Source organism: Mustelus asterias, chromosome 2 (genome assembly GCF_964213995.1).
Source record: "Mustelus asterias chromosome 2, sMusAst1.hap1.1, whole genome shotgun sequence".
NCBI lineage: Eukaryota > Metazoa > Chordata > Chondrichthyes > Carcharhiniformes > Triakidae > Mustelus > Mustelus asterias.
The window spans coordinates 22,530,261-22,552,196 of record NC_135802.1 but is presented as its reverse complement, the minus strand read 5'-3'; the positions used below and the strand labels follow the sequence as shown (position 1 = coordinate 22,552,196).

At 41.7% G+C, this 21,936-nt stretch overlaps 1 protein-coding gene across 5 annotated transcripts in view; it reads right to left on the bottom strand.

The window, feature by feature from the left end:
• The window catches only part of rbm33a (RNA binding motif protein 33a), a 173,088-nt gene that overhangs the window by 49,022 nt on the left and 102,130 nt on the right, over positions 1–21,936 (bottom strand). For all 5 annotated transcript variants that reach the window (XM_078232269.1, XM_078232286.1, XM_078232260.1 and 2 more), the window contains 3 exons: positions 21,504–21,823; positions 20,036–20,206; positions 9,801–10,127 (listed from right to left, as the gene is read on the bottom strand). In XM_078232269.1, coding sequence (XP_078088395.1) covers positions 9,801–10,127; positions 20,036–20,206; positions 21,504–21,823 — 818 coding nt within the window. The remainder of the gene's footprint in view (positions 1–9,800; positions 10,128–20,035; positions 20,207–21,503; positions 21,824–21,936) is intronic.

Sequence of the window (21,936 nt, the reverse complement as noted above, 5' to 3'; positions counted from 1 at the left end):
ATCTATCAGAGACAGGGCCATTGGGCATTTGAACTAACAGATGACTGGAAACAGTCAAGTGTGAATGTCACAGGTAGGTCACATCAACTAATCTAGTTAAATCTTTTTGAGGTGATCGCTAACATAGTAGGTAGGGGACTGTCTATGGATGTTATCAGTTTGAACTTTTGGAGGTACTTGAAGTTTGACAAATGAGATTATTAGAAAAAAATTGAAAGCATACATAACTTTGGGTAACTCTGTGACATGGCAATTTGTTGGAAGGCAGGTGACAAAGAGAAAGGGTTAAATCCCTGCCGAGCAGAATGCGATACAAGGTCACTGCCAGGGACCTTTATGTTTCACTATACACATGTACTTTCAGAGGGAGAGAGAATCTTGTCATCCTTACCTGGTCTGATCTACATGTGACTCCAGATCCACAGCAATGTAGTTGACTCTTGAATGTCCTCTGGATGGGCAATAAATGCTGACCCAACCAGTGCACCCTGGAGTACTGTGCCCAGTTTTGGTCGCCTCATTACAGAAAGGATGTGGAAGCCATAGCAAGGGCGCAGAGGAGATTTACAAGGATGTTGCCTGGATTAGGTGGCATGCCTTATGAGGATAGGTTGAGAGAGCTCGGTCTTTTCTCCTTGGAGAGGCGAAGGATGAAGGGTGATCTGATAGAGGTGTATAAGATGTTGAGGGGTATTGATAGAGTGGATTCTCAGAGGCTTTTACCCAGGGCTGAAATGGTTGCCACAAGAGGTCACAGGTTTAGGGTGCTGGGGAGTAGGTACAGAGGAGATGTTAGGGGTAAGTTTTTCACTCAGAGGGTGGTGGATGCGTGGAATCGGCTGCCAGTAGTGGTGGTGGAGGCGGATTCGATAGGGTCTTTTAAGAGACTTTTGGATAAGTTCATGGAAGTTAGTAAGATAGAGGGTTATTGGTAAACCTAGTAGGTAGGGACATGTTCGGCACAACTTGTGGGCCGAAGGGCCTGTTTGTGCTGTAGCCTTTCTATGTTCTATCTACAATGAGCTGTAATACTCTCCACTTGCCTGGATCAGTGCAGATCCGACAACACTGAAGAAGCTTGACACCTCCCAGGACAAAGCAGCCTGCTTGATTGGCAACCCATCCACCACCTTCAAAATTCACTGCCTCCACCACTGACATGTATTAACAGCAGTGCGTACCATCTACAAGATGCGCCGCAGCAACTTCACCAAGGCTCCTTGAATAGGCAAGGCAGGTCACAGAATTGTTCACAATGCATAAGGAGGCCTTTCTGCCCACTGTTTCTACACTGGCTCTCCAATTGAGCAATTCACTTCGTGCCACTCTTTTCCCTTCTTCCCCCCCCACCCCAAAGACTTTTTCCCATATCACTTTTGATGCACAGGAACACTCCACATGCAAGGTCCTCTCCAAGGGCATGGAACTATATCACTATTCCCTTCATGGTCACTGGGTCAAAATACTTTCCAACAACACTATGTCTACCAAAACCACAGATTGTAAAATTCAAGAAAGCAGCTCACCACCACCTTCTGAAGGGCAATTAGGGATGGGTAATAAGTGCTGGTCTAGCTAGCAATGCCCACATCCCACAGATTAATAAAATTCCCTCGAATGCCTCAACAGAATCTGCCTCCTGTTCATTCCAGATCCTACCAACTTGCTGTGCGAAAATGATTTCCCTCATGTTGCCAATGTGTTCTTTGCCAATATACTTGTGCCCTCTGGTTCCTTCCACCAAGGAGGAAAGACACCAAGGAGAGGAAGAACTGATCCTGGATAACCAAGGAAGTTGAGGAGAGTATTAAAACATAAGATGGCAAAGATTAATGAGATAGATTCAGAATGCAGCAAAGATGGACGAAAACATAATCAGGAAGGAGAGAATAAACCACGAAGGCAAGTTAGCAAGAAACGCAAGAACAGACATTAGGAGCTTTTTAAGTGCATTAAAAGGGAGAGAGGAGTAGAAGAAAGCATTAGTCCCTAAGACAGTGGTTCCCAAAGGGTGCGGCGCGCCACACTGGTGCGGCGAGAAAGGATGGCAAGTGTGGCGGGAAGATTCAAGGACAATCAAAGAAACATTTAAACATGGTTTAAACAAGCATTGTTTTATACTTTCTGGATGTCCCATGATCATATTATAAAGTAATTGTGTTCTATGTTATGAATCAAGCACTGCTCGGAGTTGTTTTTGAATGTATTTCTTATCAACAAAAAATTCGGTGTGGCGTGAGCAAATTTTTATTCCGAAAGTGCGGCCCAGTGAAAAAGGTTTGGGAACCACTGCCCTAAGAGAATGAAACTGGGGAAGTCTGTGAAATTCCCTGCCCAGTGAAGCAGTTGAGGCTACCTCATTGAATGTTTTTAAGGCAAGGATAGATAAATTTTTGAACAGTAAAGGAATTAAGGGTTATGGTGAGCGGGCGGGTCAGCGGAGTTGAGTCCACGAAAACATCAGCCATGATCTTATTGAATTACGGAGCAGGTCGAGGGGCCAGATGGCCTACTCCTGCTCCGAGTTCTTATGTTCTTATTCAGTAGTTATGAGGAATGGGAAATGGCAGAGGAGTTTCTGCCGACTCAGTCCAGACCAGTCACGATTTTGAATACGTCTATTAAAGCTCCTCTCAACCTTCTCTTCTCCATGGCAAACAGTCCCAACTTCTCCACTCTATCTACGTAACTGAAGTGAATTATATATTCACTTAACAACAGATGAATAAAGAGTTGTATATTCAAGCTTTGCTGATGACACAAGTTAGAAGCCACAGAAGTTTCATAGAGTTTCAAAAAATCCCTACAGGGCAGAAGGAGGCCATTCAGCCCATCGAGTCTCCCCGACCACAATCCCACCCAGGCCCTATCTCCGTAACCCCATGCATTTACCCAACTAGCCCCTCGATACTAAGGGGCAATTTAGCATGGCCAACCCATCTAACCCATACATCTTTGGACTATGGGAGGAAACCAGAGCACCCGGGAGGAAACCCATGCAGACATGGGGAGAATGTGCAAACTCCACACAGACACTGACCCAAGCCGGGAATTAAACCCGGGTCCCTGGTGCTGTGAGGCAGCAGTACTAACCACTGTGCCGCCCAGTTGCATGGATGGAAAGGGGCACAGACAAATGAAAAAGTGGGGAAAAACTATGTTTGACTGAGTTCAACATGGGTGTGGGTCTTCTTTGTTAGGTTTGAAAAAACAATTTCAATATTTTCTGAATGGTGAAACTAGAAACTGTGGTGGAGCAAATGGATTTAAGGTCCTTGCATACTAATCACTAACAGCACAAGTACAGACTGCGGTCAAAAAAGGTTAATGAAATGTTGGCCTTTATCTCGGAGTCTTGAATTTGAAAGTGAAGAAGGGATGCCCAATTTGCAAAAAAATCTCTCAAATTCCATGTGGAGTGCTTGGGAACTGAATCTCAGAAAAATATACTGGCTTGGACTGAATGCAGCACAGATTTGAATGGTATTGCCATGGCATCAGGAGGATAGGTTGCATAAATTTGGCTTGTATTTAACCACAGGACCATTAAAAATTATGGCACAGAAAATGGCCACGTGGCTCATGTTTGCACTGGCGCAGGTTCAGGGAGCTGAGGGCTGATCAAATCAAGGTGTTTAAAAAGAGAGGGGGATTTGGTAAGGTGAAGATGGAGAATCTATTTCCTCTTATGTGGGGGAAATGAAGGAAGGGGGGTGCAATTGTAAAAGCTAAGCGCAGCCTTACAGGTGTAAAATCAACAAGCACTTTTCTACATGAAAGTTAGTGAAATGTGGAATTTGTGCTCATAGGGGCTGGGATTGCTGGAGCAATTGAAATTTTCAAGAGTGAGTATTTATAACAGCAAACCTGGTCCGATCCGACATTATGAAGGAATGGTTGACTCAAAGCAAAACTGACGTTGCCATGTACAGTTAAGGCTTCTGGTTTTCTCCCTTTTCGTACATACCCACCATAACAGAATAATGAAACAGGGAGAGGAAGCATGGAGAGGATTAGTCAACTGTTTACTCAACAGTCCTTGGCTATCGGCTCAATTATAACCCAGTTAAATTGTGAATGTTCATTGTGTCATCTGGCATAGAGTGTAAAATTAGCACTAAGTCACGTTTGGGTAATTGGCCCAGATGGGGTGAAAATATGCTCCTTTTTGAAAAGACCTAGATGAACTGCAGTACTTTAAGTTTAAAAAGACCAGGAAATTATCTTGTCAACAGTATAATGAAACATACTATTCACGGTAAAATTATATCTGCTTCCTTATTAAATTATCATTTAATGGTGGGGCCTTAATGGAATCAAATTAATTGTGAGGAGAGTTGGTATTCCCTCCACATTGATATCTAACCTGAGTAGTATTAGGTTAATAGTGATTTGGATTTTATGGACAATGACATGGCCGACAGGTGCTGTCAATGTTTTTGCAGGCTTTTGAGTGTTAACGTGTTCTTATCCAGTGTTTAACACAGCGTGGCACCCTCTACAGGCTAGCTGTGAGCAGGCCAAGAAACAGCGAGGCTCTTTAATCAATAGACATGCACAGGCTACCCTAGGAAGTGTAAAGCAGGAGGTATAACTTAAGATTTAAATCATGGATTGGAAACAGACGGGATTGAAAGAGATGAACAAAGTCATGTTTTTTTAAAATTTCTAACACCAATTAACTATTGAAGGAATGAGACTTCACACTTGCAAAATTACATCTTCAGAGTTGAAGGTGTTGCTTGGCAAACACTTCTAAGTGCATTTTTAAGGGCTCAATATCCCAAATGCATACCATTGCTTCTCTTTCACAGCCAAGGCCATGGGTGAGCTACTGTGTACCATATGGAGGAGCAGGGCATCTTTGACAATAACCTCCCGATTTTCTGGTTTAAATTCACATGCCCAAATGCCAGATGTTGCTGTCTTATGTACGCCATAACAATAGTGAGTGCTGCAAGTGTTCATGCCTCAATTGGGGTCGTGTCAGGGGCTCTGGTTTGAACAAAAAACAAGTAGGAGGTTGCACTTTGGAACGTTCCTCTTCTTGTATCGGGAGAATGACAATGAACTGAATATACACACATTTGCTTCAGAAATAGTCATTCAAACATGGTCTTTAATGAAGATTCATATACCAACAGAGAAATAGTCAAATTCCATTTGTTTCTTTTGCCCCCGCCATATAGAAACAGAGACATAGAAACATACATAGAAAATAGGAGGAGTAGGCCATTCGGCCCTTCGAGCCTACTCCGCCATTCATTATCATGGCTGATCATCAAATTCAATAACTCTGATCCTGCCTTCCCTCCCATATCGCTCAACAACTTTAGAGTCCAGAAATCTATTTCCTTCGTAAATATATTCGGTGATTTGGCTTCCACAGCCTTGTGCTAGAGAATTCCACAGGTTCACCACCCTCAGCAAAAACATTTCTCCTCACCTTAGTCCCTAAATGCCTTACCCAGTTTTCTGAGACCTTGTATTAAAGACCATGCTTGTGAGATTATTTCTAAAGCAAATGCTGGTACAGCCAGCTCATTTGTCTTCCTTTCAGACCAGAAGAGGACTCTTTCACCTGCCCAATATATTGCAGTTTTTGAAATTATTTTCAAACAGGGAAGTTAGATCAGGTTGCCTAATATTCTCAAAGTGCCATAACTATCTGAACTTCAAATGAGGCAACATATTGGGATTGGAAGAGAAATGCGGGAGACACCCAAATCAAAAGAGTACCCACTATTGAAAAGTGGCATGTTGCTCAGGTTCTAAGCGTATATGATGGCTGCCTATGCAACTCTCAAATGTACATTCTTCAGTAAAGACCAGCAATAATTTTATGTTTAAATTAGAATGCCAGCCAGTACCATGCTTGACTGAAATTCTTCAACATGCTGAGAAGAGATTACACCATAGGTTGATGTATGGATATTCTGCCCCTATGATTCATCAGTGAACTTCTGATTTCAAAGTTCCCGTTAGATTGAATCACACCAGTGTTATTTAATCATAAGAAAATCCAGACATCCAAGTGTTTCCCTTAAACTGGATGACTGCATAGATGATCAGAATCAGCATCTCGGACATGGGTGCCAAATTCTACAGAACAGAAGAGCACCTTGCACTGCGTACAGGGAGACATTTCAAAGCACTTCATAATTAAGAGGATACAGCAAATAAAGTCTTCTGGACAGGAGGCTGCTTTTTCATTTCCAAAAGCTGAAATTTCCCTCTGTGCCAAAATAAATTATAGTAGTGCTTATTTTTGGAGTTTGGGAAGGTGCCAAAAGCATTTTAGTTGCAAGTAATATCCTGAGCATTTCCTCCTTTAGCCATTTCACAGAAAAATTAACACTCCCTTTCTGGAATTGGTCCCAAAGTCGCAAATGAGCAAGGTGCTCAATTCTTTAGGAATCAGCAATTAAATATGACCTTTATTGAAGGATCCCCCCTGTGGAGCTGTTCCTTCGAGAAGGACAGAAATCTGAGAATTGATTGCCTTGGAATAGGGATAAGATTTTGTCTCTGGGTCCGAAACAATGCAGCTGATTAAAGCTGCCAAACCTTAGATAGGATGCAGAAACACTGATTTAAATTACCTGCTGCGTGACAAAATTCAATCCTATTTTGGATGAGCAAAATGTTTCAGCAATAAAAAATAGGATACTATAGCAAAAATTAATGTAATTGAATGCGACTTTTATTTGGTGCACTATATTTTGCAATTACATGATTTTCAGGTGAGAGCAGGGTCAAGATATTTGACATTTTGATATAATAGTGGAAAGCTATTTTCACTAATTCAATTAGCTGCCGGGACCCCCGGTATTTCAGGTGGACCATTCTCTTGTTACTTATACCACCCTACTTTTCACTTTGCCAAGTACCAGGCAGCATGACGGTACAGCAGTTAGCACTGCTGCCTCTCAGTGCCAGAGACCTGGATTTGATTCCGGTCTCCACTGTGCATGTGGAGTTTGCATGCTCTCACTGTGTCCGTGTGGGTTTCCTCTGCATGCTCCAGTTTCTTCCCATTGTCCAAAGATGTGTCGGTTAGGTGGAATAGCCATGGTATATGCATGGGGTTACGGGGAGAGGGTAGAGGGAAGGGCCTAAGTAGGGGTGCTTTTTCAGAGAATTGGTGCACACTCAAAGGGCTGGATGGTCTCTTTAAACCTTCTGGGGATTTGATGGTTCTATGGTCTCCCAATAAACCACAACATAAACAGCATTTGTCCTACAATCTCTTTCCATGCCTGACAGCTGCACAATCTTTCCACACAAACAACAATTTACACAAATTCTCAAACCAATTTTGGATACTATCTTTGTTGCTTACAGTGCAATTTCCTTTGTTACATTAGAGATCTAGCAAAAACTCGGCGACCTCTTGATCCTGGCTCTGCTGTGCTTTGCTAAAAAAAAAATCAACCAAGTCTCCTATAACATTCTAACAAAGTGCTAAAACTCAGAAACTATGGCACAGATTCTGACTATCATCTTTAAACGCCAATGAGATGAGGTGGATAGAATAAAGACACTCCATGGAGTTCCCCAGAGCAAAACCAGAAAAAGGTCGGTCACTGGATTGGGACCGATAGGGAGGAAGATTCCGATTGCTTTTCTGCAGTCGGACAGAGCATACTTACTACTCTTGGCCTCATAGTCAAATACCTTACTTCTGAATTTCCGTGTGGCTGGATCACCTGCTGCAACTGTTCAATCTTAAAACACCAAAGTCAATGATGAAAAGAGCCACAACATGATTCCTCATCTTCAGAGATATATTTGGAATGGTCTTTTAAAGGTATAGATATAGAAAAGCTAAATCTGAAAAGAAAGTTAAATTCACACCATACAGCATTCTGATTTGGACATGTATTAACATTTCTACATCAGCGCTGGATCAAATCCTCGAATTTCCTAATTTAACAACATGGTGAAAATACCTTCACCACATGGCCTGCGACGGTCCACGGTTCAACAACATCCTTGCAAGAGCAACTAGGGATGGGCACCAAAGGGCCATAAAACAAACCCAGCCGAAGTTAAATTTAGAACAGATTATCGATAATGAAAACTGAAAGTGCTGGAAAAACTCAGTAGGTCTGGCAGCATCTATGGAGAGAAAAACAGAGCTCAACTCTTGAGTCCAATATGACACTTTTTTGGAACACCTCAGTTTATGCAAACAGTGATGAATACCTGGAATGAACGCCATGATAGAGAAGCAGAGATGATAGCATCTATTATTCCAAAGACCGACTTGGATTTATGCAGCATCTTTCACAATTTCAGGACATTCCCAAGTACTTTACAACCAATGGCACACTTTTGAAATGTAGTCACTGTTGTAATATAGGGAACAGAGCAGCCAAATCGTACTCGGAAAACTTCCACAAACAGTAATAATGACCAGTTCGGTTTTAAATGATATTGAGGGATAAATATTAGTCAGGGAAATATCCCACACCCAATTAGATGCTGTAGAGTGAAGATTAAGAGTTGCTCCCACTGGGGGAATCAAGACACACAAAATGGTCTCCATTATATGCGCCTGAGTCCAAAATGTTTCATACACCAGAGATGCTCGAGCTTCTGTCTTTAAAGAGCCATTTTGGCGCACATCATGAAGGTTGCAGCCAGATTATGAAATATGTATCCTCAGTTGATGTGATTTAAAGATTTAGCTGGTCAGGTTACATGACACAACAATATTACAAATTATTGGCCCAAGTCTTCCGACCAGAGTCGGAACAGCTAGGTCCAACACTGATCCAACATAAAACTACACACTGAGCTGGATACATTTACAAAAGAACAAACTACCAATCCACGATGCAGAAGAACATCACTCAACATAGGAATCCACGGAGCGGGGGGAGAAGAGAAGAGGAGAACGGAAGTAGAGTGGGATAGGTGGGCAGGGGAGAGGGGTGAGTTGGTGAGCAAGTCATCGGGTGTAAGTCCAGGGTGGAAATAGTGGGGGTCCCATCCCTGGATGGCATGAAGATTGAAACTCTGGGTCTGTATTTCGTAAATGTGCTCCCAAATAGGAAGTCATCAGAGCTACAAGGGTCAGTTCATCTGGGATTAGCGACTGCATGATGCCCCAATGCTATAGGTCAGACAGCCCTGCTCCCTCTCAAATTCTTAACCACTAGTTATACAGCAACAAAGGAAGTTTTTGTTCATTTTAAAGATCAAACCTTTAAAAGAAATGAGCGATTGAGTTATAAAAATCTGTTTGGTTAGTGGACTGAATTTCACACATAACATTAATACAAAATAGGTAAAATTGCACTGAAGAACTGCCATATTATTAATGTAATGAGCAAACAATTAATCTAATATGGTCAAAACCATCATAGATTTCTTTACTCAACTTTCATTAAATTAAGCAAACACAGCAAAATTACTTGACGGTGGCTCACACAAAATCCACCACAATTTCTACTACTTCTCTGCTGAGTCACAACTTGCCATTCTTTGCCCTGCCAACAATGCAGAATGTCATTCAAGTACTTAGGTCATATTAATAATTTTATCCAAAATGCAATTAGGTCAATGCATCACAACTGGGGAAAAGAAATACCCAATTTAAAAGACAAAGCCTTTATAAATATTGCTTTCCAATCTGACAAGCTCTTGAAGTCATTACTGCCGCCTGTCGAACACAGCATTTAGCGTAAACAAGTCAGGGTTCAGTTACCCCTCCTGAATCTGCCAACGATTTTCAATCACCATTGCAGAGTTTTGAAAAACCTGTTGACAAACATAGTTGAGAAAATTCTGACCTCTGATACTGTAGAATCCTGTGAAGGAGGCTTTTGTTTCTTGTTTTTTTGCTGCAAGTTCTTCTGTGGCATCCTCACCCCAGGTGCAGTCTGAACAGGAGGTGCACTTTGAGGAGTCTGTTTCATTCGAGGAGAGGTTACAGTTGAGGCTGTGGGTTTTGTCCAAGAAACAGATGTAGTTTGAGCAGCAGGAGCGGACAAAGGACGGTGATGTCTTATGCCACTGTTATGAGGAGCGATAGGCAATTCACGGAGGTTGCTATTTCTTTGAAGAGAGGCCTGAAACTGATTTGGTAGCTTATTCATGTTTTGAATTCCAGGTATATTCTGTAGATACAAAAATGTACAGGAATTTGCAGTTCAGAAAAAAGCAAATCAGTTTAAGAAAATCCATTCATAAAGTTCCATATTTGTGCAAAGACTCAAGCAATGTGAATTTTTCAGAGAAAAATCCTTGTTAAACAGCACAGAAACAATGTTTGAAGCTGACGGCCGCATGATTTTAAAAATAAATTTGGTTGTGCAGCACAAGTATTGGAGACGAGAGGATAAATATACCACTAGGTGTATAACTGAGGATCCAGACCAGAAGGCCCCATATTCAATTCCTTTCTCAACGATGGAAGTGGTCAATCTCAGCCAGGCTAAAATTTAAAATAGTACAACTGACCACAACATCTCAGAATTAGGAAAAAGAAAAAAAAATGGTCCCAGGCAGGATGCAATGACTTGGGGCTCTTCAGTCAACTCACCAATTTTAACCTCTCCCAAACTGTTCCACCCACTGGAAAGAGAGCAAAGGAGGGCCGGTTAAAGTTGATTTCACACACTGGCTAAACTCACAAATGAGAATTTGGATGCAGAATTTAAGAATACTCCTACACGTGAATCTGTACCATAAGAGCCTTCATGAAAAGGGAGAAATTTGGGGAGCAATGGAGAGACATGAGAGTGCAAAGGGACTGCAGTGAGAGCAACCACACCAAGTTTCTGTTAACTGGAGGCAGTTCTATCCATTTAACTTAATGCTTTAAATAATTCTATTTATAAAAGATAAGAGATAGCAATTCAAATTTAAATATTTATTTGCCTTTGTGAAAAGAGCTTAATAAAAATACCTTTACAACAAATTATCCAGCAACATTTTTTAAGATTGGCCCTTTTTCCAGACAGATTGTTGGTACTAATAAGAAACAATTCAGATAGGTTGCTTCCACGGACATAGAGGTCACACAGAGCGCATGGAGAGGCAATTAGGCTTAGACAATTGCAAATTATTCACAGCCTAGGTCAAGCCACCAGATCAGGATTTCAAGTTATCAGGTCATCCATGGGATGCATGGAAATGCAACACAAAAGATATGGTAGATAATGAGTGGAATAGATGAGTCTGTTATAATACATGACACACCATTGTAGAAATAGATGACTATGATGAAAGCATGACAAATTAGGCATAGTTATGAGTCTATTATAGCAACTTACATTTTCCACCTTTAACATAGAAAACATCCCCAAGCATGTGAGAGAAGTGAAAACAGTGGGAAAAAATAACACTGAGCTAAAGCTGCAGACATCAGAAAGAGAGATTAAAAGCTTGGTCAAAGGGTGGCTTTTTGAGAAGAGTCCATAATATCTTAACGACCACAAAAATGATAAATGAAGGAAGGGTACAATGCTTGAAATTAATTGTGGGTCTCCCAACAAATCAGTCCTCACAACCATCTGTCAAATTCCTGTCAAAAAGCACCCAAAATATTTTATTCTTACTCATAAAGACGATAAATTATGGAGTTCTCAAAACAATATGAAAAAATGTTACTGGCTGCACCAAAAATGCTGACATTATATTGCATTTATTTCTACTGCAAAATCTGTAATTAAGTGACAGACTGGATGCTGGTAGACACCCCACTGCTCTCACCGACTATCCGAACTGGATAACTTTGCATTTATACACATTATACTGTATTTGCCCACTGACTCAACTTGTCTCCCCCAATCCTTTCATCTCTTTCCCGGATCTCCTCTCCCAATCCCTCGCGAATCCTGACCTAACTGTCCCCCATCTCTCCCCCAGGACTCTCCCTGAACCCCAGAACTATTCCCCTGATCGCTTTCCAATCCTGCAATCACCCCTGGACCCTCTAAAACACTCTGTAAGCCCCAGTCCCAACATCCCAGCAATTCTCACATTGAGCAACGTAAATGTATTTGCTCCTGGGCGTAGTTTATTCTACCTCGTTCTCCATCCGGGAGCCATGCCCATCAATCACACTGGCTTCTGGGCAAAGGGCCTGATCAAAAAAAAAAGATGCATGCCATGGAGTTAAAAATTTCACAGTATTGCAGAATCCTGCCCACTGCTTGGAAATCTCACCTGAGTAAATGTGAGGGACATTGTCTAAACCACAAAGTTTAAATTGTGATAATCATTCAACGTGAAAGTAAAATACGAAGAGGGAAAGGAGGAATTAGGAAAGAAACAAGAGACAAACAAAAATACATTTTCTCAAACAATAAAATCTGAGGAAATGCGGCTCTAAAAGTAAATGTTTGGGGGCTGAAAGTGCCCTATTTTATAATTGGTTCACAACAAGATAAAAATGTGTGCGTGTTTAGGATTCTCACAGTCACCTAATCTGTTTTTTCAGCACTCTGCCCAACCCTGCTTCAGGGAAACGAAGACACGAGTCCTGGGAAGAGGGGCAAGAGAGACACCCTCCCTCCCTTCCCCATGAATCCTCTGCAGTCACAAAGTGGCTCAGGAATCTTTTTGATACCACTGCGTTGTGCAACACTCTATTCTAGGTACTCAGTCAAACTGGGAGAAATTCCCATTTACAAGTCTTTCCATCATGAACGCTCTTCCCCAGGTTTATAAAACATTCCATCGATGACAGAAATGGAGTGTGCAGCATTTTATACTGGAAATCCCTCAGTGCAGAGTGGAAGGGCAAAGTGCTGTTGTCGGGACAGACACCGATAATTGGATTGTGACTATAGCAGCTGTCAGATGTGTTTTTAAAAAATGGGAGCCAAGAACTGCAGAAAAAAGTCATGAAGCAAAATCAGTCTATGATGATAGCTGGCAGAACTAGAATTTTAAAACATTTCATAATTGTTGAAATAACTTTAAAGGAGCTGCTAAGTGAAGGTACCTATATCATGTAGGTAAAATCCCCCCATCACTAGCAACAACTCTCCGGCACGGATAAGAAATGGTTGAAATTTTGATGACAGTACTCACTTTAAGCCATTGCTACAACTTAGTAAAAAATAAGAATTTGATGAAGCAAAGGCAAATGAAGGATTAATAAGCTGTACGATGGAGTGACAGGGCATTTATATCATCCCCACATTAGTCAGTTTCTCATCATAGCTACACATTGAAACATCAGTGAGCACTAACTGGTAAGCTTGGGGAGTGGAAGAGAGAGCGTGCGAGAGTGACCGAGCGCGAACAAGGATGAGTGTGAGAGAGCGACCGAGCGAGAGAATGCACCATTCAAAACATTCTCAAATTTTATTTTATAACACCAGAAGCCCTAATGATCTTTTGGCATGGTCAAGCACACTGTAACTTAGAAACTTGTGAGTGCCCTGCATGGAATCTTTCAGGTTGCTGCACAGCAGAGGAGGAACGCTGGTGTCAATCCCCTTTCCCCAAGTAAGCTACCTATTTGAGATATGTTACACAAAAGGCCAAAGATTATTCATCCCCTCTTTTCAGGATACTCTACGCAGTGAAGGCTAACTGAGTGGAGTATTTGCATAAGATCGCTTTGCACCACTATCTGCCAGCACAAGCAATGTTCTGCAAATGTGGTCTCCATGGCACTCTTACCAAGGAACGCACTTCAACTGGAGAGTTCAACAGAGTAGACATTCCATTACAAAAAGCAAAAATAAGCACAACAATATTCCCAACTAGTTTTGCAGAAAAATTAACAGAAAATGTTCAAAATACCTAAATGAGTCAGCATCTAGAAAGGGAAAAAACAAGCTATGACAGTTACACAGCTGATGCATCATCATCTGGTTACTTTATAAAAGTTGACATATCCCCAAGAGCTCGCTTTTATTCCAGATTCTAACATTTACTGTTTTTCCTCTTATTTTACAGATTTTGTAGTTACAGCTTTAAGCAACACAATAAATGATTTCAATTTAATAAACATTATCAAATGTCAGGCACCTTAAAGCAATGTACATATTTTATTTGTAAATGAATTATGGTGATGTGTAACATGATACACGTACAGCTTATCAGTGATATTCAATGTCAAGTATAACTGCACATATGCTGTGCAACTCACCTATAACTTGCTGATAATTTGAACATTTTTTGCGTATCCAATTATAACTTAATTTGATACACTTTCCAGTGACAAGTTTTAACAAAACTTTAAACGGCATGGCAGATGCAGTATGTGGATAAATGTGGGGATATCCATTTTGGCAGCAAAATTAGGAAGGCAGATTATAATTTGAATGGATCTAAATTGAGAAAGATGGATATTCAGCGAGACCTTGGTGTCATAGAATCCTACAGTGCAGAAGGAGGCCATTCAGCCCATCGAGTCTGCACCGACCACAATCCCACGCAGGCCCTATCTCCATAACTCCATGTATTTAGTCCCCCTGACACTAAGGGGCAATTTAGCACCTAACCCACACATCATTGTCCTTGTGCATCAGTTGCTGAAAGTAAGTGCAGGCACAGCAGGCAGTAAGAAAAGGCAAGTGGTATGTTGGCCTTCATAGCGAGGGGGTTTGAGTATAGGAATAGGGATGTTTTACTGCGATTGCATAGGACGTTGGTGAGGACACATCTGGAGTAATGTGTGCAGTTTTGGTGTCCTTATCTGAGGAAGAATGTTCTTCCTATCGAGAGAGTGCAGCAAAGGTTAACCAGGCTGATTCCTGGGATGGCAGATGTGTCATATGAGGAGAGAGTAAGTTGGTTCGGATTATATTGGATTTTAGAAGAGTGAGAGGGGGTCCCACAGAAACTTACAAAATTCTAACAGGATTCAACAGGGCAGATTCAGAAAGAATGTTCCCAATGGTGGTAGAGTCCAGAACTAGTTTGAGGATTAGGGGTAAACCCTTTTGGACTGACGCGAGGAGAAATTTCTTCATCCAGAGTGCTGAATCTGTGGAATTCACTACCATAAAAAGCAGTTGAGGCCAAAACACGTGATTTCAAGGAATTAACTATAGCTCTTGGGTCCAAACAGATCCAAGGGATATGGGAAGAATGCGGGATCAGGCTGAATTTGATGATCTGCCATGATCATAATGAATGGCAGAGGAGGCTCGTAGGGCCGAATGGCCTGCTCATGCTTCTATTTTCTATGCATATTCAAGCAAGGTAAATTTTCATATTAAAAAGAAACAATCATAAATCAGAATTTTCATATGATAACTTTACATATTTATAGCTTTAGATAATGAGCCATTAATATATGGAAGGCAGCATTTGAAGATTTGTATAACAGAACTGCTTGCAAAAGTAGATGTCAATTGTAACAGAGCCATTAAGAGGGTGAATGATTGTTGTGGATTCTTTTGGGTGCTAGCTTTATTTGACACCAGGCTATAGCCCAACTATTTGGTGTGCTAGTTGTAAACCTCAGATTTCCTTTTACATTCAAGCAAAAGGTTTAATATTTCTTTGTTGAAACATTTAAAAATACAGACAGTGAGTGACTTTAAAATTGAAATAAAGCCAATTATATTACAGGGTCTTTCAAAGTGGGGAGCGCGACTCACGCGTGGGTCATAGGGATGTTGAAAATGGGTTGCCAGGTATTCTGTTTAAAAAAAAACACGGGGTGGTCTTTTGTCCTTTTTAAAATATGGCTCTGTGATCCTGTTCAAAAGAAAAGAGGGATGTTCTGTTTATATCGCACGCTTTGTCAAAGGCGGTATGGCGATTAGGACCTCGCAATTCTGACAATGACATAGCCAGCATGAGGAGGAAAAGCTTAGTATTGCCTGATGCAATTCAAGTTATGTGCATTTTATGAAAAGGGTAAGGTGTATTTTTAAATGTGCAGTAAATCCGATTTAGATTGTGACTGTAGCAGCAGTACTGCAGCTTGCCTGGGCAGTGGGTCACGAGGAGTGGCCATTTTGTAAAAGTGGGTCACCGGAACAAAACTTTTAAAATTTTATGACATATACTGGAAAATGCAACAGTGACTGAGGAATTTATTAAAAGTCAAGTCGGCAAACTTTCCAACAACAAAACTGATGGCAGGTCAAATTCAGAATACAAACAAATTGCAAGATCTAGAACTATTAGAAAACTGAGCCTGAACATGGCAACTACAAAGAACAAAGAACAAAGAACAGTACAGCACAGGAAACAGGCCCTTCGGCCCTTCAAGCCTGTGCCGCTCCTTGGTCCAACTAGACCAATCGTTTGTATCCCTCCATTCCCAGGCTGCTCATGTGACTATCCAGGCAAGTCTTAAACGATGTCAGCGTGCCTGCCTCCACCACCCTACTTGGCAGCGCATTCCAGGCCCCCACCACCCTCTGTGTAAAAAACGTCCCTCTGATGTCTGAGTTATACTTCGCCCCTCTCAGCTTGAGCCCGTGACCCCTCGTGATCGTCACCTCCGACCTGGGAAAAAGCTTCCCATTGTTCACCCTATCTATACCCTTCATAATCTTGTATACCTCTATTAGATCTCCCCTCATTCTCCGTCTTTCCAAGGAGAACAACCCCAGTCTACCCAATACAGAACAACCCCAGTCTACCCAATACAGAACAACCCCAGTCTACCCAATACAGAACAGTATAAAAATTGTATGGGATATTTTAAAAAAGGGGGTGGTGGGGTGTTGATGTTGCGATGGAGAACAGTCAAAGTCTAAACTTGTTAGACTATCCCCCTCCTCTTGATGTCCTATAAGGGGTGGGAGGTTTGAGATGGAGAAGGATGGTCAGTCTAAACATTTTAGGCTTTGCCCCTTCTCCTCCATCATTACCTTCTTTTATGTCCCATGCATTTTCTATCAATGTCAAATCTGTTCTTACTCCCTACAGATGCTGCCGGATCTGCATTCTGTTTGTTTCAGCTTAGAGCATCCATGGTATTTTGCTTGTAATGAGTTGAGCCTGCTCCACCATTCAATGAATATAAGTGAATTAAAAGCCAGATGATATATGGTTAAACGAGGAAATTAGAACAGACTAATTAAAAAGGAGAAGTTAATAATATGATATAATCTTTTCTTATTTCTAAAATTTGCTATGTTCTAATAAACCTGCATTGATTTTTATTCCTATGTCTTTTACTGCATGTCAGTTCCACAGTTCTTCATATTACGCTCAACCTTAGATGCCCTGAAGATACAGGCCATGAAGCTTGATTATCAGAAACTGTTTTCTGTCATTTATGGTTAACCACAGAACAAGGACCTCAATTGATAGCTGACAGATTGTACGGAACTCTAAAATGAAAGTCCCAGAGGCCCATAGGCTGCTCTCCCCTTTTTGAGAGAGAGCTGACTGGTGGTGATTTAACCTGAGGATCTCCACACCTCAGGCGAGGGGCAAGGTTGAGAAGGTGGAGGGGGCACCTCCATGAATAAGCTCAGCCAGTACGGGAATTTAACCCACGCCATTGCTCTATCTCAAATCAGCTGTCCAGTCAACTGAGCTAACCAATCTCCGTCATAGGATCCCTGCAGTACAGAAAAAGAGCCCTCCGAATACACAGGATCTGCTCGGATGAGGAGGATCGCAACAGACACCTCCAGACGCTGAAAGATGCCCTCATAAGAACAGGATATGGCGCTCGACTCATCGATCAACAGTTCCGACGCGCCACAGCGAAAAACCTCACCGACCTCCTCAGAAGACAAACACGGGACACGGTGGACAGAGTACCCTTCGTCGTCCAGTACTTCCCCGGAGCGGAGAAACTACGGCATCTCCTCCGGAGCCTTCAACATGTCATTGATGAAGACGAACATCTCGCCAAGGCCATCCCCACACCCCCACTTCTTGCCTTCAAACAACCACGCAACCTCAAACAGACCATTGTCCGCAGCAAGCTACCCAGCCTTCAGGAGAACAGTGACCACGACACCATCCAACCCTGCCACAGCAACCTCTGCAAGACGTGCCGGATCATTGACACGGATGCCATCATCTCACATGAGAACACCATCTACCAGGTACACGGTACCTACTCTTGCAACTTGGCCAACGTTGTCTACCTGATACGCTGCAGGAAAGGATGTCCCGAGGCATGGTACATTGGGGAAACCATGCAGACGCTACGACAACGGATGAATGAACACCGCTCGACAATCACCAGGCAAGACTGTTCTCTTCCTGTGGGGGAGCACTTCAGCAGTCACGGGCATTCAGCCTTGGATCTTCAGGTAAGCGTTCTCCAAGGCGGCCTTCACGACACACGACAGCGCAGTATCGCTGAGCAGAAACTGATAGCCAAGTTCCGCACACGAGGACAGCCTTAACCGGGATGTTGGATTTATGTCACATTATCAGTAACCCAGCTTGCCTCCTGGGCTTGTAGAATCTCACTAGCTGTTCTGTCTGGAGACAATACACATCTCTTTAACCTGTGTTGAATGCTCCCTCCACCCACATTGTCTGTACCTTTAAGACCTGGCTGGCTTTAGAGATTCGCATTCTAATTAGTATTCTGTAACTTGATTTCTGTGTCTGTGCACTGTTTGAGAGCAGATATCCACTCCATCTGACAAAGGAGCAGCGCTCCGAAAGCTTATGGTATTTGCTACCAAATAAACCTGTTGGACTTTAACCTGGTGTTGTGAGACTTCTTACTGTACAGAAAAAGGCCATTCAGCCCATAAAGTCTGCATCGACTCTTTGAAAGAGCATCCCACCCAGACCCTCCACCCTATCCCTGTAACCCTGCACATTTTGCCATGACTAATCCACCAAACCTATACATCTTTGGACACCTCCTCCTTCTCCCTGTAACCCTGCACATTCTTCTTGTTCAGGCAACAATCTAATTCCACTTTGAATGCTTTAAGTGAACCAACTTTCACCACGCCAGACAATTCATTCCAAACTCCAACCATCCGCTGTGTAAAAAAAGTTTCTCCCCACATGACTTTTGCTTCTTTCACTAATTACTTTAAATTTGTGCCCTCCTGTTCTTAATTCTTTCATGAGTGGGAACAATTTCTCCCCATCTATTTTGCCAAACCCCTCATAATTTTGAATACCTCTATCAAATCGCCTCCCTGTCTTCTTTGCTCTAAGGAGAGAGTTCTAACTTCTCCAATCTGTCTTCAAAATTGAAGCTCTTCATCCCTGGAACCATTCTCATTAATCTTTTCTGCACTCTCTCCAATGCCTTCACATCTTGCCCAAGGCGTGGCACCCAAAACTGGATGGAATACGCCAACTGAGGCCAAATTAGTGACAAATTCAACACTACCTCCTTGTCAAGCAAAACCAGAAAATGTTGAAAAATCATAGCAGGTCTGACAGCATCTGTGGAGAGAGAATAAAGCTAAGATTTCTAGTCTGGATGACCCTCCGTAAGAGCTCTAACAGACTCAAAACATGAGCTCTGTTCACTCTCCACAGATGCGGTCGACATGCCGAGATTTTCCAGCATTTTCTGTTTTTCTTTCAGATTCCAGCATCTGCAGTTCTTTGCTTTTACCTCCTTGCTCTTCTACTCTAAGCCAGTATTAATAAAGCCAAAGATAATATATGCTTTAACTGCTCTCTTAACCTGTCCTGCCATGTTCAATAATTTATTCACATATACACCCAAGTTCCTTGTCCCTCTTATTTTATATATTGTCTCTCCATGTTTTTCCTACAAAAATTAACCACCTCCCACTTCTCTGCATTAAAACTCATCTTCCACGATTTCGCCCACTCCACCAACTTGTCTATATCCCTTTGAAGACCCTCCTCACAGTTCACGATGTTTCCAAGATTTGTATCATCTGCAAACTTTGAAACTGTGCCCTGTTCACCAAGGTCTAGGTCATTAGTGTGTGTCTGGAAAAGCAAAGATTCTAACATTGACCCGTGGGGAACTCCACCACAAACATTGTCTTCAAGAATTCTGTTTCTAGGGTAACCAAGCACTGAAGCAGTTTATAAAACGAAAAGCAACTAAATAGCCAAATCTACATTTTAGATTAATACTTTCCACTTTACGGTGTGAAAATATTAAAACAGAAAGGGTGCTCACATGTCGAAGCTTCATTGTATTCTGCCGCTGCGGTCGTTGAAGTCGTTTATCATTTACAGATGTAGGAAGAATCTGCAAGTGCGGCCTAAACTGGTGCGGAGGGTTAGGAATGATCGGCTGAGGGGAGCAGTTATTCTGGTGCTGTGGTAGGGGCTGGAGCTGCATGGGTGGCTGAAAGGCAGAAATAAGTAAATACTAAGTTAATATTTCAATACTAGGAAATTATGTTCTCTACTGTGCAAGAAATATATATTCATGACACAGTAGCACTGTAGATTAGAGATAATTTTCTGCTCCTTAGGCCTACCCCTGCGTGAGTGCAACAAGCTGGAATTTACCCCTCAATGCAACAAACAGGTCAGGGACAACTAGCACTCCTTTTAAGATGCACATGTGAGCGGCCATACAGCAAACTTAAATGCACTATTCAGAATAGCAAACAAGCTATACACCAACCAAGAATTGAGAGAGAACACATTACTCCCAAATACAACAAAAGTCATGCATACAATGTGCTTGTAGCACTTAAACCTGCTTTGCTCTTACTAACCACTGAGCTCCAGCTACATTTTCCAAGAATAGAGGGTTTCTTGTTTTAATTTCATCAAAAGTTTCATCATAATTCATCTATAATTTCTTCCACTTTCTCCTTTTCCTCTCTAATTACTGAATTCATATCAACTGGGAGCCACTTATTTTCATTTACTCTTGCATTACTTAAATATAGTTACAAACATGCTTAATGCTTCAACATAGCTGGTTAAACCTATGCATAAAATTTGCATACTTAGTGTTTCAGTAAACATATTGCAATAATGGTCGATAATACATTTTCCAAAACAAAATCACTTCTACAAGTTATCCAGTGGACAGGAACAGTTTATCGTTCAATTAAAAAAAAAATGATGATCTATGACTGCTACATGATGTATAAATGCTGACATATTACATTACATATAGCTTGTTTTTAGTTCATAGCATTTATATTGTAAGCAAAAGAATAGTTTTTACATGGTTTAACTGCCAGATATCATCAGTCACTTAACTCAAGGTAACTTAATTTGATATTTTCCTGCATTATTTGCAGTACTTAATTCAAATTATTAAACAATTCAGTTTTTAAAACTTGTATTGATTAGTCCAGCGTCAGTCGACTGCATTAAACTGCTGAACTCTTTTTATCATTTAAGCAGCAGAGGGCGCCCCTATCTGCTTCAATTATGCACCCCAGGCATTTTCACGTTGATTTCACATTCGATACAAATGCAAGAAATAGATTATGCTCCCAGGCACACAGCAGAGCTGCCATATTGTACAAGTATCACATCCACAGAAACCTACTGCACAAATACATAATTTAGCGTCATCGCCTTTGTCTCCCACACAAGAGACTGCTTAGCTAATCATCACTGTCAGAACCAAGGTTAAATTCTGATTACTTTGGCTACTCGTTGAGTCTTTCTCTTACCTGCATATTTTGTTGAAGGTGAGGTGATGGTGGAAATGGTTGTCCAGGACCTTGTGGAAATTGCTGTCTTGGAGGGATAAATGGTCTTGGATTTAATGGGCCAGGCTGGTTAAAGGGGGGCATCCCCATATGACCCTGGGGTTGAAGGCCAGCTCTGATTGGAGCGTCCCTTGGAAACATGTGATGTTGCCCTGGCTGGTTGAAACCTGGACCTGGATGGCTGTACACCATGGGAGGTTGCAAAGACATAGCATGGTTGTTCATAAGTGGGGGTGGAGGACTTCCCTGCTCAAATATATGTTGTCCTTGGAACCTTGGTTCTGTGAATTCAAATATGCATTCATGTTATGACAAACTGTGCTGTGTTAACACTTCCTCCAACACTATAAATTGACCCTTTCACTGCAAGACCTTTAATTATTACAAAATACCC